Source organism: Eptatretus burgeri, chromosome 6 (assembly GCF_056783735.1).
Source record: "Eptatretus burgeri isolate ZD-2024b chromosome 6, Ebu_testis_v1, whole genome shotgun sequence".
Classification (NCBI taxonomy): Eukaryota; Metazoa; Chordata; class Myxini; order Myxiniformes; family Myxinidae; genus Eptatretus; species Eptatretus burgeri.
In genome coordinates, this window is record NC_140966.1 from 95,541,963 (window position 1) to 95,556,962 (window position 15,000).

The 15,000-nt window shown below is 42.2% G+C and overlaps 1 protein-coding gene across 5 annotated transcripts in view; it reads right to left on the minus strand.

Annotated features, from left to right (window-relative positions):
- The window catches only part of LUC7L (LUC7 like), a 54,991-nt gene extending 40,691 nt beyond the window's left edge, over positions 1-14,300 (minus strand). For 3 of the 5 annotated variants that reach the window (XM_085886304.1, XM_085886303.1, XM_085886302.1), the window contains exons 1-2: positions 13,779-14,013; positions 11,190-11,284 (exon numbers count right to left, since the gene is read on the minus strand). In XM_085886304.1, the coding sequence (XP_085742430.1) occupies positions 11,190-11,284; positions 13,779-13,839 (156 nt within the window). In that variant the 5' untranslated portion in view covers positions 13,840-14,013. Of the gene's footprint in view, positions 1-11,189; positions 11,285-12,076; positions 12,150-13,778; positions 14,014-14,277 lie in introns of those variants that run through there. The other 2 variants (XM_085886305.1, XM_085886306.1) reach the window with 2 other exon arrangements.
- Between the last annotated feature and the right edge of the window lie 700 nt (positions 14,301-15,000).

A 15,000-nucleotide genomic window follows, 5' to 3' on the forward strand; every position in this document is an offset into this window, starting at 1 on the left:
GTGCGGCCAGACAGACGGTAACGAGTGGGTATATATATCAGTTATTTTTTTTTTTACTGACATAAAAATATACCAGTATATATAACTGAATATACTATAACTATAATATACCGTGGTGCCCCCAGATTCCGAACGCCCCATTGTTTGAACAAATTGGAATCCGAACAATTTTTTTGAGAAAATTTTGCCCTAAAAACCTAATACATTAAAAAAAAACCAAACACAACATAGCGTTCATGTTTGTTCACGTGTCTCCTCCACCTGTGAGCCGCATCTTCGCGCTTTGTTCATTCAGTTCGTCGGTGGAAGTACTCGTGAAAGCATCTCTCGTGTGTCGATCGATATTTTAGGCCTCAGTCACATTTGCTCTACGGCGAGGATACGGCGGCCGTACGCCCTCTGAATTGACATAAACGTGCGGCGGCCGCAGAGAAACTGAGGTAGCCTCAGGGTGGCCCTACGCCGTATGGCTATATTTTACAGGTCGTAAGGTCGCCGTGGAATTATAACTTTTTTCATTTCTACGTTCGCCGTAGAAATTCGACAAGCCGAAACAAAAGAAGTGGTAAAAAATAAATAAATAATAATTAACCCATTCGTTACCGTCCGTCTGGCCGCACGTTCGGCTAAGGGTCCCCCTGCGGTCGCCTTGCGGGCACCTTGCGTCTGCCTTCAAAATTCTATGGCCGCCGCAGGAACGCCCTAAGGTCACCGTGCGACATCAAATCAAAGACCGTACGGCACACCCAAGTTTTCGGTCTCCACAATTTATAAATACGACGTGCTGTTACCCGAAAAATAACAAGAACAAATGTGTCCAAGAGCAGCGACCAAAACCTTAAGGTTTTGTCGGCTAAAAAAAATAAAAAATTAAAAAAAAATTTTTTTTTTTTAAACAACAACAACTTCCGATATTTCGTCACGTGTCTTCATTAAGCCAATAGCGAAACCCGTCATAATGTATTTACTATATATATATATATATATATATATATATATATATATATATATATATATATATAAATAATGTATTTACGAAATTACAATACGATAAATGGAATAATCTTTAAATAGTAACATCAACTTTTTGAAACTTTAAAGCAAATGTCCAAATATATTTAAAAGTTCATGATAGATGCTCTCAAAAGGCACAGTCTATGTGAGGATGTGTAGATGTGCTCAGTATTTAAGTCGATCCGGATCTTGTATATACAAGAGCCGAGTACGAGAGATTAAGGTTTTGTCTTCACAAGAAGAAGAACAACAACAACAACGCCGAGCTCTCTATGAGCAGCGTTCGCTACGCGAGACGCTGCTAAAAACATATGTGACTGCTACATTGTGTGACCGTGGAAATACTGCGGCCGTTTTATAACTGCTCGTGCCCGTACATTTTGTAGACCCTCCGGCAGCCGAGCCAAATGTGACAGGCCTTACCTCGTGTTTTCACCTTCATTTGTGATGTTTGTTTTTTTAATCATCTTGTGTTTTAATTAATAACAAAAAAAGCAATCCGATCACGTGGTGTGACGGACTGTCAGGCAAGGATTGAATTTCACAGCAAAACCAGTTGTAATTTGGAATATCCATGATTACGTCAGCCCGATGCGTTTGATGAAAGTGATTGTGGTTCTGCGGGCATCATGTTTGATGAGCTGCCCTGGGGGCAGCGCTCTCGCAGAGTGCGCGAGGGATCGGAGCCCAGACCGGAGCACGAGCCTGTGTGAACCTTTGGATGTGGTGATTGTACCAGTTTACATACAATACACCACCAATGAAGGTCATTTACTCATCTTATTTTATCGTAAACATGGGGAATTTCAGTTTAAAGTGTCTTGAAAGTGGGTTTTCTTTGGGTCCACGAACGGATTAATTCACTCCATTATTTTTTATTGGGAAAATATTTTTGGAATCCGAACTTTTTGCAATCCGAACAGCCTCCTGGAACAAATTAAATTGGGATTCTGGGGGCACCACGGTATAGGCAAACACCTATACTCCGATCTCTAGCGGTAGCGCACGGTGGACGCACGGTCGACGCAGACTGCCACGGAGGCCGTACGTAGGTGCACGGCGGGCGTAGGGGAACCGTGTGTCGACCCTGCGTTGCCCGCAGGTAGTCACATAGACCGCAAGGCCACCGTACGGCGACCGTAGAAATTGTGCGGCCGCCGTAATTTTTTGGGGGTTGGGAAAATTCATTTTTCATTGAGAAGAGCTTACGGCAGCCGCACGAATAACGCAAGCCCACCGTACGCCCTAGGTACGGTCGACGTGGAACACATCTTCGTCATAGCTTGGCTTGTCGAATTGCTACGGCGAACGTAGAAATGAAAAAAAAAAGTTATAACTCAGCGCTATATTCCATGGAGACTGTGAACAACGATCCCAACTTCTTCAACACATTAATCACTGGCGATGAAACCACAGTGATCCGTCATTTTGTCAAAACGAAAATCCGACAGCACTCACTTACACTTCCTCACTCATCGGCGGTCTGTCGGCGACTGACAGCTTCTGCAGGCGGGAAAATATTCACGCATACGAATTAGGATCGCCTACATACGTGCACCAAACCACGCCTCCCGAGCTTCATTTGTTTACGCACGAAAAATTAAGGTTGGATACTTTTTGAACACACCTCATATATATATATATTATATATATATATATATATATATATATATATATATATATATATATATATATATATATATATATATATATATGGCCCCACGAGGAGTGATGCAAGAGACATTTTTTCATGATCTGATGATGATAGGCTTGGATGATAGGGTAAGGGTTAAAATAGTGCTATATGGCATTAACGCCAAAATGGCCGGTGTCCCTCACATCACTCCTCCTCGCGGCACCTCATGTATGTGTATGTGTGTATGTGTGTATGTGTGTATGTGTGTATGTGTGTATGTGTGTATGTGTGTATGTGTGTATGTGTGTATGTGTGTATGTGTGTATATATATATATATATATATATATATATATATATATATATATATATATATATATATATATATCCATGGCGACCCCTACGGCCTGTAAAATATGGCCAAACGGTGTAGGGCCTCCCTGAGGCCACCTCAGTTTCTCTGCGGCCGCCGCACGTTTCTGTAAATTCAGAGGGCGTACGGCCACCGTATCCTCGCCGTAAAGCAAATGTGACCTTGGCCTTAATGGCACTCAGTTTGAACGGGGAAATGGCGGACGGATGAAATGAGGCTGCAGTGGTATTCGTTACCCTTGCTCCTTTGGTAGTGTCACTGCTCTGGTGTGCATTCATGCATGACGAGGTTTGTGTGTAAAATAAAATAAACACGTTTTAAAAAAAATAAAGTAATTTTGCTGCACGGAGTTTAAGGGCAAGCCCATATTTATACACAACTAAAATGGCCACCAGTCTACGAATCGGCCATCTTTGATCATATCACAAAATAAAGTGAGCGGCACATGCGTGCCATCATGTGCTGTGCTTATGCAAAGTTTGAACAAAATCAGACCATGCAAGTCTGAGAAATGGTTGGGGACACATTTTAGTCATAAAATGGCCACCAGCCATCTTGGTTCTGATCTCAAAAACAAAAATGATGTGTATATGCAAGCCATCATTCATTAACTGCGTGCCAAGTTTGAACAACGTCGGTAAATGCATGTCCGAGATATGACTGCAGACGCACGGACATGAAAATCGAGACCAAATCCATAAGCCCCCTTGAACGGACAAAGTCCAACGGGGGCTTATGAGCATGTAAATTAAACAAAAACAAACTACTTTTACCTTTTAAATGTATTACAACACAGAGGTGGATGTTTGTAAACATATTACGTACTTGTACTGTACTCTGCTGTAAATAGAAAACACAAGACTCAGTTCGGGATGATGCTGTTAGAGGGAGGAGGGTAGAGTGGAGCTGGGGAAACGGTGAGCTGGGGAAAGTGATTCAGCGAACTGAAAAGCAGCATTAGCGTGACAACGAAGGCACCTGCAGCAATGCTACAATCCACAATGGAGAAGGGTAACAGGATTCCAAAATAACCTTACCAGGAACCACGATCTTCCCTGCTTGGCGACCAAGGTACAAGATGACAGTCTTCCAGAATAACCCCAACTCATCAATGTTAAAAATCCTGTTCCATTACAAATCCCTTCACCTCAATTTATTTCTTGAGCTGTGCGTGAGAATGCGTGTTTGACAACGGGGTTCAAATCAATATCAGAAAGTTGGACAATATCAGAAATTAAGCATTTTGGCAATAATGTTTGAACACGGAATTGGAACATAAACGTTTGGGAATTAGGTTTGAAGGATAATGAAGGTTTATCAATGAGGAAGAGTGCAACAGGGAGGGTTCTCCCTGCAATCATTGACCCCGTAATGGTGGCTTGTACAGATGCCGCATTTTCTCCTCCAACCGATGTAACAAATCAATATTTTCACCCAATGTCATAACCTTTCTCTGCCTTTTGTTACAACCAACTTTGTCCATCGCTTCACATTTGGGCTTATTAAACACATGCATGAGAAACTCCACAAGGCTCGTAATGGGAGGTAATCGTTCATGCATGGTATGAAAACGATGACTCATCTCAGCTCAAAAACCGCCATTGGTTGAAATTAAATCCAGCCATAACGGAATCAGGCAACCCAATAAGTTCCCCACGATTGGTAGAAACCCGTGATATTGGAGGGTTTACTGCACACAATAAGAAAACAGTTTGTGTATCACCACTTTTCTCAGGGATAGATGAACGGATCTTTGTCAAACTTTCAGAGCTTCATGAGTGAGTTCCGGATAAACTGGAAGGGGAGTGTTCTCGGCAAAATTAAAAACAAAAAAACAAAAAAAAAAACAGGTTTTAAAAGAAAAATAAACAATAATTTTAAAAATAATGATGATTAAAAAAAAACAACAAAAAAAAACACTATGGTGCCTTTGTATCGAGGTAAAAGGAAATGATAAATTATCCCTGACCCCATTCCTTAGTGGGTGTGGGGAAGTACGTTTTAGGCCCCCACAAAAAACTAAATTAAATTTACTTTAATATATCGTACCAGCAGGGGTACCCGGCGTTGTCGGGCAAAGTCGGATGCCTCTTCGAACCCCATCCCTTCCCCTGCCTCCTCCCACCACACCCCTTGAGGGATGAATTCATCAATATGGTTGAAATAATGATGCTAAAGATGTTTATCCTCATAACCATGTCATGAATATGGGGTGTGTTCAGTTACCAAATTTCTTGGCGAGCGCTTGCCAAGTGGCTTAAGCACCCAAGCAAGCACTCCATTCAAAACGATTCATAAGGAACGGCTGACTTGGCAAGTGCGAACTAGCTACTTGGTAACAACACCACTGGACATCTTAACAGCATACCGTACATACAAAACACCAGCAAAAGGACATTTATTAAAAAATTAAACACTTCAAATATAAATCATCAGTATTTCCGTTGTCATGAAAACATACCTTGTTCAGACCCAAACATCCACTCACAGACACAAACTCAGCTTAATACATTAGATTAGGGAACAGTGAGACAGGTCAGGTTAGGTCAATTCAGGGAGGGGAGCATGCGCAGGAGCAGCGCGTCGCTGCATCTACTTTCCACCGGTATTCCAGGGGCCTCTGTCTGGCCATCCCCCAGGCAGACGACTGGCCCATTCCCATCTCCTTGAGATGCTGATCAACCTGCTGCAACCACGAGGAACGTGGTCAGCCCATTGAACTCCACTCATGAAGCTCCATGGCTGAGAGAATCTGGTGAGCAAGATCAGCATCATGAAAATGAGCCACATGCACATACAGCCACAGCTGACACTCATGGATTCTGCAGGTAACAAATCTCATTTGAGTCTCTCACAGCAACCGCTCATTGGTCACAAATTCTAACCAGCGATAGCCAAGGATTCTCCGAAGAGACCTGGTACCAAAGAAATCAAGTCGCCATCTCAGATCCCTGGTGGTCAGAGTCCAAGTCACACATCCATAGAGCAAGACTGGAAGCACCAATAAACTGAAGACTCGGACTTTCATCCTCCTGCACAGGTACCGTCAGCGCCACACCCCATGACCAGTGAATCCATGACACCCCAGCCCCGACGCAGACGTCTATTGACCTCTGGCTCACAGCCAGCAGAGACGTGAATATCATTGCCAAGGTAAGTGAATCTCTCCACGATCTCAACATCCTCACCACAAACAGGTACAGACAGGATTAGCAGCATCCAAGATGTCATTGAAAGCCTGGATCTTAGTTTTGACGAGGAAACCCATAATCCCAGTGGATCTGCCTCCTCATTCAGCACCTCGAGGGACCCCAAAAGGACATCGAGTCTCCGCAAAGATGACTGCATCACCTGCGAAATCAAGGTTAGAGATCTTGACATTCCCAAACGATGCACACAGCTTGATATCTCTGACATCCTCCCCAGAATCCAGTCCAGACAAGTGCTGACAAGTGTGGGGGCCAGCACACACCCCTGATAAACTCCAGAAATAACTGGAAATAAGTCAGCGATGGTAGCACCATATCTCACAGCACTCTCAGTACCAGAATATAGTTCAGACATCAGATTGATCAGTTTTGGTGGCACCCTACGAAGACCAAAAATCCTCCAAAGGGAATCCCGATTCACTGAATCAAATGCTTTTCAAAGATCAACATCGGCTGTAAGAAGCCCCCGACGAAACTCGTCTGCATTTGGTGAAGAGCCGAAGAGCAAGGATACGGTCAATCGTTGACCTCTACACACACAAAATGGCGCCGCCTTTCTCCTTGATCATACAACAAGGCGACTGCCGAGGATGGCATACAAGAGATGAGCAGGAAAACCGCCAGCCCAGTCTTGGCTTTCTTCTCGGCCCAGCCAAACTGACAACGGCTAGCGCCTTATTTCAGCATGTGAACAAATTCACACCAGCACTGCAACGAGAATCGGGCAGCTCTCTCGTCATGCCCAGAAGAGACAAGAGGGCCGACTGTTCTCTTTCAACCGTCCTCCCTCTCTCGAACCTTCTCCCCATGACGTCACTCTGACCAATCATCAGCCTCGGGGGCATGGCCTGCCAGTTACGCTTTTTGGGTAGCAGGGTTTCGTCTGCCAGTTATTGTTGTTGTGAAACGTGATTCTTTATGGCCGGCCTTAAAAATGTTAAGAACAACGTAGGAAAAAAAGAAAAGGGCAATCGCATACTGGGAGAAACTAGCCTTAGACCCTACCTAGTTAGCACACCACCACCTCCCCCCCCCCACCACGTGGTGACACGTAACAACCTTAAGCTCACAGTTTCCCCGAATTAAATTACATTGAGATGTCTCCTACTCATCCATGGACCATACTATAGTATACAATCCTATCTCCACTATGGGATTCCTCCATCTATCCCCACAAACATAACAATAATTTAAGATATAGCCATAGGGGTGAGTAGACTTCATCGAGCTTGACATGAAAGTGACACATTAAAAAATAAATAAATAAAAAAAACCAATCTTGCCAAAAGGTGACCACGTGTGACTTCTTTAAGGTCACACTGAGGTGAACAGAGCTGCTATCCACCAGGAGCGACTCCTTGAGGAATATCTGCCTACGAGAGATTCCGATGAGAATCGTTCTACAGCGTAACCATGAAAAATATGCTTTTGCCTCATAACGTCACCAAATGACGTCATAATGTCTCAAGCTTGACATATCTAGAAAGCACTCATCGAGGTGTTCAATTTGAGGTACCACACGATATGGTTCCTAAAACTTGAAAATTTGACCTTGGGGTCAAATATGTTTGACCTGAGGCGCTAACCATGAAGGTCAAGGCCAATCGCCACCAAAAATTAATCAGCTGAGCACCAGACCATGAACTATATTCCCATGAAGTTTGAAGACGATCAGATCAAAATTACTCAAAAAATAAGGGTTTTGTCGACTCCCCTGATTTGCGCCAAAGTGACCTTGACCTTTGACCTTCAAAATTTTGTGCACTGAAAGGGACCTCTTTAGGCCTCTGATATGCGAAGTTACAAAAATTTCCGATGAAAACTGTGCTCTGCAGAATTTTTTATACGTGATTACAGACAAAAAAAAACAAAAAAAAAAAACATACAAGCTGACTAACATATCTTGCAAAACTTCGTTTTGGCAAGATAATAAAAACATATGAAGGTCAAAGCCAATCACCACCAAAAATTAATCAGCTGAGCGCCAGACAATGAACTATATTCCCATGAAGTTTGAAGACGATCCGATCAAGATTACTCAAAAAATAAGGGTTTCGTCGACTCCCCTGATTTGCGACAAAGTGACCTTGACCTTTGACCTTCAAAATTTTGTGCACTGAAAGGAACCTCTATAGACCTCTGATATGCAGTTACAAAAATTTCCAATGATAACTGTGCTCTGCAGAATTTTTTATACGTGATTACAGACAAACAAACAAAAATAAATAAATAAATAAAAAACATACAAGCTGACTAATATATCTTGCAAAAACGTCGGTTTGGCAAGATAAAAATAAAATAAATTCACAATTACTTTGCACTTAGAGGAAATAACTGCTCTATACTAAACATTATTAACCTCTGCCATCTAAGATGGATGGAGGTTAATGTTTTCACCAGTCTGTTTGTGAACAGTATTACGGAAAAACTACTCGACGGATTTCGACGAAACTTGGTGGGGGAATTAGGTATGGTCCAAGGATCATGCCATTAGATTTTGGACTTGGTCCAAAGTCCAATATGTCCGCTATGGCCATTTTGAAAAAACATTTGCATTTTTGTTTTTGCATTTCTACATGTTTTAAGTGATTTCCAACCCCCCCCCCCCCATAAAAATTGTTAGAGAAAAAAACAAAATTTTGCAACTTTATCAACAAAATTTAGATTTTTTTTTTTTTGCATTTCTACACGTTACAAGTGATTTCCAACAAAAAAACATGCCAAAATTATAATTGCGGCTGATTTTGGAACTTCAGGTGGATATACCCATGTAAAATCAATTTCTGTCTCAAGGAATCTACTTATGACGAATTAATTGAGTATGCAAAAGTTAAAAATAAAAGGGAAAGTTGCAAACTCCAACTCTGTGAGCACTGTTGACGTCAAATTGAATCAGTAAGATATCAGGTTCACACGAGTGACCCAGCAGTATTGGCGGCGGAGGTTTTGCACTCTACCGAGTGCTCCCCCTCTAGTTAACCCTGAGTTGCCATTTCCACAACAATATGTTAAGTACATCAGGAGACAACGGAAGAAAGCATTCGGTATTTGGAATTTGAACCTGGGTTACCTTCATCATGAGCCAGGGGTTCAGAAGTGAACAACGGGCCAAACCAACCAAAAGAACACTCTACAACCATTGACCCTTCAGAACAGAGATGAACACACTAACCCTATTAGAGGGTACATAGAGAGTATTCATTTATGGTTGGCCATTCACCCTCAGTCAGTACGACAGCAGTTCCAAAAAACTTTGCCTTTGGAGATTCCCCCATATAAACTGCCTGACTGGGATTCCTAGTCGATGGGGAATTTGTCCAGGTCGTACTTTTATTACCCCACACGTGGAGTGCAAAGCAGCATTAGGAAATTGGTATACTATGGATGTATGTATAATCGGTCTATTTCTCTGATCAGAAACAACTTAATTTCAATTGAATTCTATATTTTGAACAGTGTAGAACAAGAATGAGAACATAAATAGGAACATCAGAAGAACCACCTGCATTTTAACAGTACTTTGGCTATGAATTTGGCAAATTGTAGAGAATCATCTCATCCTGAATGCGCATACAAACTCGCGGTGAAGCAATTGCTTCAATCGGACAATGTATATATATATATATATATATATATATATATATATATATATATATATATATATATATATATATATATATATATATATATATATATATATATATATATATATATAAGATGTATGAACCTTGTTTGCACTTCCAAAAAACAGTTAAGAAAAAAAAAATTCACCACCTTGACCAATCAAATTTGCCACACGCTCTGAAAGCAGAGTCACAGTGAGATTCTACACAATGGCGGTGCCGAGCGATGCAACCACAGAACTAACTTCGGCCACAAGACATGTGTTTCATCCATCGTTTTCTCAAAGATCATTCCAAAATCGTCAGTTTCTCCGAGAAGAGTTGGCAGAAGGTTCAGTTCTGGTTTGTTCAGTTTGAACCATCGATTTTGTATGGTCACCATCGTGTCTGTTATTCAAAGTTCACAAATAAAGCTCATTTAGATCATGCTGGAAGCGCAAAGTAAGAATTGAAAAACTCCTTCCATTTCCTTTTTCTCAAAACTGCGCAGGGTAAGGTGTTCCATGAACTCTCCCGTTCACAATTACATTTGAGCCACACTGTTCTAGTTGTGCACAGCATTCAGCTGTTCCGTTCCCGAGATTCACCTGCTCTGGCTTTACAAAAAGCATGTTGAAAAACCATTCTCAAACATTTCATAAAAACATCACTCTCTCACGCACGCGCATACACACAGTTCCTAAATTTTGTGCTTAAAATCCAATACAAATATCTGGGCGAGGCAGGCATTGTGAAGTGCTGCCTCGTGTTATATTTTGTTGTTGATGACATGACGTTTAAGATGATAATGCACATCAATTATATTTCCAAAGTTCGAATTTTATTTCACTTTTTAAAAAGTAGTAGTAAAAGCACTCCTGAGATGGCAGTGATTACATGACTCGATTGTATAATGTTTAGGAGTCTGGTTGTGACGTCGCTGGTACCCATAGTGTCTCGGGAAGTGACGGCACTTCCCCCAAGCTTGGTGGCTGCTTCATGTCTCGTCTAACAGCGTGTTGCGCCTCGTGCAATCATTTGTATGTGTGAGGTGTGCGAGGTGTGCGGTGTGTGCGGTGTGTGCGGTGTGTGCGGTGTGTGCGGTGTGTGCGGTGTGTGCGGTGTGTGCGGTGTGTGCGGTGTGTGCGGTGTGTGCGGTGTGTGCGGTGTGTGCGGTGTGTGCGGTGTGTGCGGTGTGTGCGGTGTGTGCGGTGTGTGCGGTGTGTGCGGTGTGTGCGGTGTGTGCGGTGTGTGCGGTGTGTGCGGTGTGGGACTCCACGACAAGCCTAACACCGTGTTCAGCAAAAATAAAATGGCCTTGAAGATACAGGATCGAGCAACATTACAATTTGATTACCGTTCCAGACAAGGTGTCATGGGGACAGCAGTTCAGAAGATGGCTCTTGCAAACGCTGTCATCAGAGAACTTCACCCTCTGCCGCGTAACATCTCCTGCAAAAGTAATGGGCAATGAAATCCTCCCAATTAAAGCTTGGAAAAGAATGTGGCCCTGTCCAATTTGGTCACTGGGTAGCGTTGCAGCATTAATGCGATTAACATTAAGGAAAAAAATTTGAAAAATAAAAACAAAGAAAATGTGCCTCGTCTAAAAGGCATGCAATGTTGTTGACTGTGTTGAGACCAAATCGATAGGAAAATAAACAAATAAATCTAATCATAGCAATTCAATGCCGTGTAAGTTACTGGTAATCAAGAGGGGGTGTTTGAGGACCGAGGACCAACCCCGAGGACCAAATCCAGTGAAAAGGCCAAATTGAGCACCAAGCATGAACACGATCAACATGCTAAGATGCGAGACTGTAGCAGCACAAAGCTGAAAAGATACACACTGCGAGAGGGTAAGATACACCATTTCCCATCTTCACTCTCAGCTCAGGCTACTTTACAAACCCGTGATGAACACTAAAAAAGGGAAAGAGAGCGCGCTTTCAGAGTCAAACCTGCGACGTCTCACAACACAACCGGCTTCAGTAAAACACATGAACTTGGCACATTCACAGGCAAGGACATGGGTGCAAGAACAGCAAGATGGCAATCATATTGGCAATGCATTTCTTTCGCATCTCTCCGGTTTACACAGGCTCCATTTTTGATCCCTCGCAACAAGTCCACAATCTTTTAGACTCTGGTCCACTTCCTTCAGCGTTACATTCTATTTGACTAATTTTTTTTTCCCCCCCCACACGTTACAACACAACTTTATAGTTATTGTATAAGACTCACAGCTCGGAGAACATGACGTTTTTCTGACACTCCCCCTTGCAGACTGAGGTAGGCAGGCAAAGATACATTGAACCTTTGCAAATGAAACAAGGGGTCCACAATTGTTTAAGGATATAAAAGGCAATATGAAATTTTTTTTTTTTTTTTTTTTTTGGCTACAATAAAGCTAGTAGCTACTGCAGCACTGTCACTTAACAAGCAAAAGTAATAAAATAAAATAGAACAATCAAAAGAAATAAAACACCAATAAATAATTAAATAAGTACCATAATTCAGTTCACGTCACATGACAGTATTATTAATTTACCAACGGTCAGTATGTCGAGCATATTTCACTCTGACTAGTTTCGGTTAAAACATTAAATTTCGAAACATGCACCACATAATATATCCAAAACCTTCTGTAGTTTGACATGAACCCCCCCACCCCACCCCCAAAAAAAACACGAGCTTAAATATAACTGAGTCCTAAGGAAAAACAAATTTGACCTTGACCTACGAGGCCGAGGTCAGGGTCAAACGATGTCCTAGTCATCAGAGCAATCCATCTTCCGAGGTACCTCTCTAACTTTCGGACATACCTTTTCTGAGGTATGTCGCTGGGTGCGTCGCTAAAGTGCCATATCACGCCCCCCCCCCCCCCAGGCCACCCAAAAAACGAGCTTAAATATAACTGAAATAATCCTGAGAGAATCCTGAGGAGAACTTTTTTTGACCTTGACCTATGACCTTCGGGGCTGAGGTCAGGGTCAAACGATGTCCAAGTCAGAGCAATCCATCTTCTGAGGTACCTTTCTACTTTCGGGACGTAGCTTTTCTGAGGTACCTTCATCACTTTTGGTGAAAACGTGGCGCAAATTGGCTCCCATGGCAAGGATATCATCGTTTTGCTTTTCCCCCTTGACAAATTCAATCTTGTAATTTAAAAGCAGCACGTTCTGGATGCGTCGCTAAAGTGCCACATGACACCCCCCCCCGCCGCCCCTCCCCCCCATAAAACGAGCTTAAATATAACTGAGAGAATTTTTTTGACCTTGACCTATGACCTTCGGGGCCGAGGTCAGGGTCAAACGATGTCCTAGTCAGAGCAATCCATCTTCCGAGGTACCTTTCTACTTTCGGGACGTACCTTTTCTGAGGTACCTTCATCACTTTTGGCGGAAACGTGGCGCAAATTGGCTCCCATGGCAACGATAATCATCATTTTGCTTTTCCCCCTCGACAAATTCAATCTTGTAATTTAAAAGCAGCGCGTGCTAGGTGCATCGCTAAAGTGCCACATGACGCCCACCCCCAAAAAAACGAGCTGAAATATAACTGAGTCCTGAGGATAAAAACATTTTGACCTTGACCTATGTCCTACGGGGCCGAGGTCAGGGTCAAACAATATGTCCTAGTCAGAGCAATCCATCTTCCGAGGTACCTTTCTACTTTCGGGACGTACCTTTTCTGAGGTACCTTCGTCACTTTTGGCGGAAACGTGGCGCAAATTGGCTCCCATGGCAACGATAATCATCATTTTGCTTTTCCCCCTCGACAAATTCAATCTTGTCATTAAAAGCAGCACGCGCTGGGTGCGTCGCTAAAGTGCCACATGAAACACGGCCTACACTGTCGCCGCGAAACCAAAACGGCATTCCGAAAGTGTAAGGAAATCGTACTTAAAAATAAAATAACAAAACGTAGCATTCGTAGCGCTTACCGTCCCTCGAAGTGCCCATGAGCTGGTCCAACATGGCCCGCATCTGCGCTTGGGCCGACATTTTGGACGGTTTAGCCAAATAAACGGATATAAGTTAAGCAAATTAAACGGGAAATGTCCGAAAATCCCCAAAGCAGGCCCAAAAACTGCACTCAAAATGGCGAAACTACTACTACTTCTTCTTCTTCTTCCTGTTCGTTGACAACCAAATCTTCTTCCTCTTCCTCTTCCTTTTCTTTTTCTTCTTCTTCTTCTTCGGCCTCAACATCATAAACATCTTTTCTTTTTTTTGTTTTTTTCATTTTAATACATCTTCTTCTTCCTCATCAATAGTTTTAGCATTTCAGCACCAATTTTAAAGAATAACTATTAAAACTGTTCATTCTTAAATTTTAAAATGTATTAGCGGTGTTCAGCTCGGGGCAATAAAACGAAATAAAAGAAATAAAATAGGCGGCATCCCATTATAGTATAAACCATCGCAATGAGCAAGACTCACAAACAGGAAGCGCCATTGTTGCTTTCGGAAATAAACTCGTACAAAAAAGCGTCAAACATCGTTGACGGGCGAATCTTTAGTTTGTAAAAACCCGCTGGGAAAAAAAAAATAAAAATAAAAATAAAAATAAAAAATAAAAACTTGTGGAAAATATTCTGATGTCAACACGATGACGAGGATGAAACGTCGCCTTTCCCTGACGCACGGGGGCGTCGTCGTGGAACGGACGTCGTATTTGATTGGTTAACTGTGACAGTGGTGCTCCGCCCACTTTTATTTCACGACCTCGAGAAGCACCCTCTCCTGATGGGAGGGGGTTATGTTGTTATCCTTCTTCAAATGTGTAATTAAAATACCTTACTGCACTGAAAAACGTGGGGACTTGTCGTAATGATAATAAGAATAATGATAAAGCTGAGTTAATATATAGCGCTTGATGATAATTTAATATCCTCGGCACGCTTTAAATTAACAATACACAAGGAATTTAGACGCAGGAGGCCATTCGGCCCATCATGCCTGTGCCACATCAACACCACACAAATTTACATAACAAGGACAAATGTGTCCAAAAGCAGCGTCCTAAAGATTTTGTCGGCTAAAAAAATATATATATTTAACAACAACAACTTCCGATATTTCGTCACGTGCCTTCATTAAGCCAATAGCGAAACCCGTCATAATGCATTTACGTATTTACGATATATCGTGTATTTTCGAAAT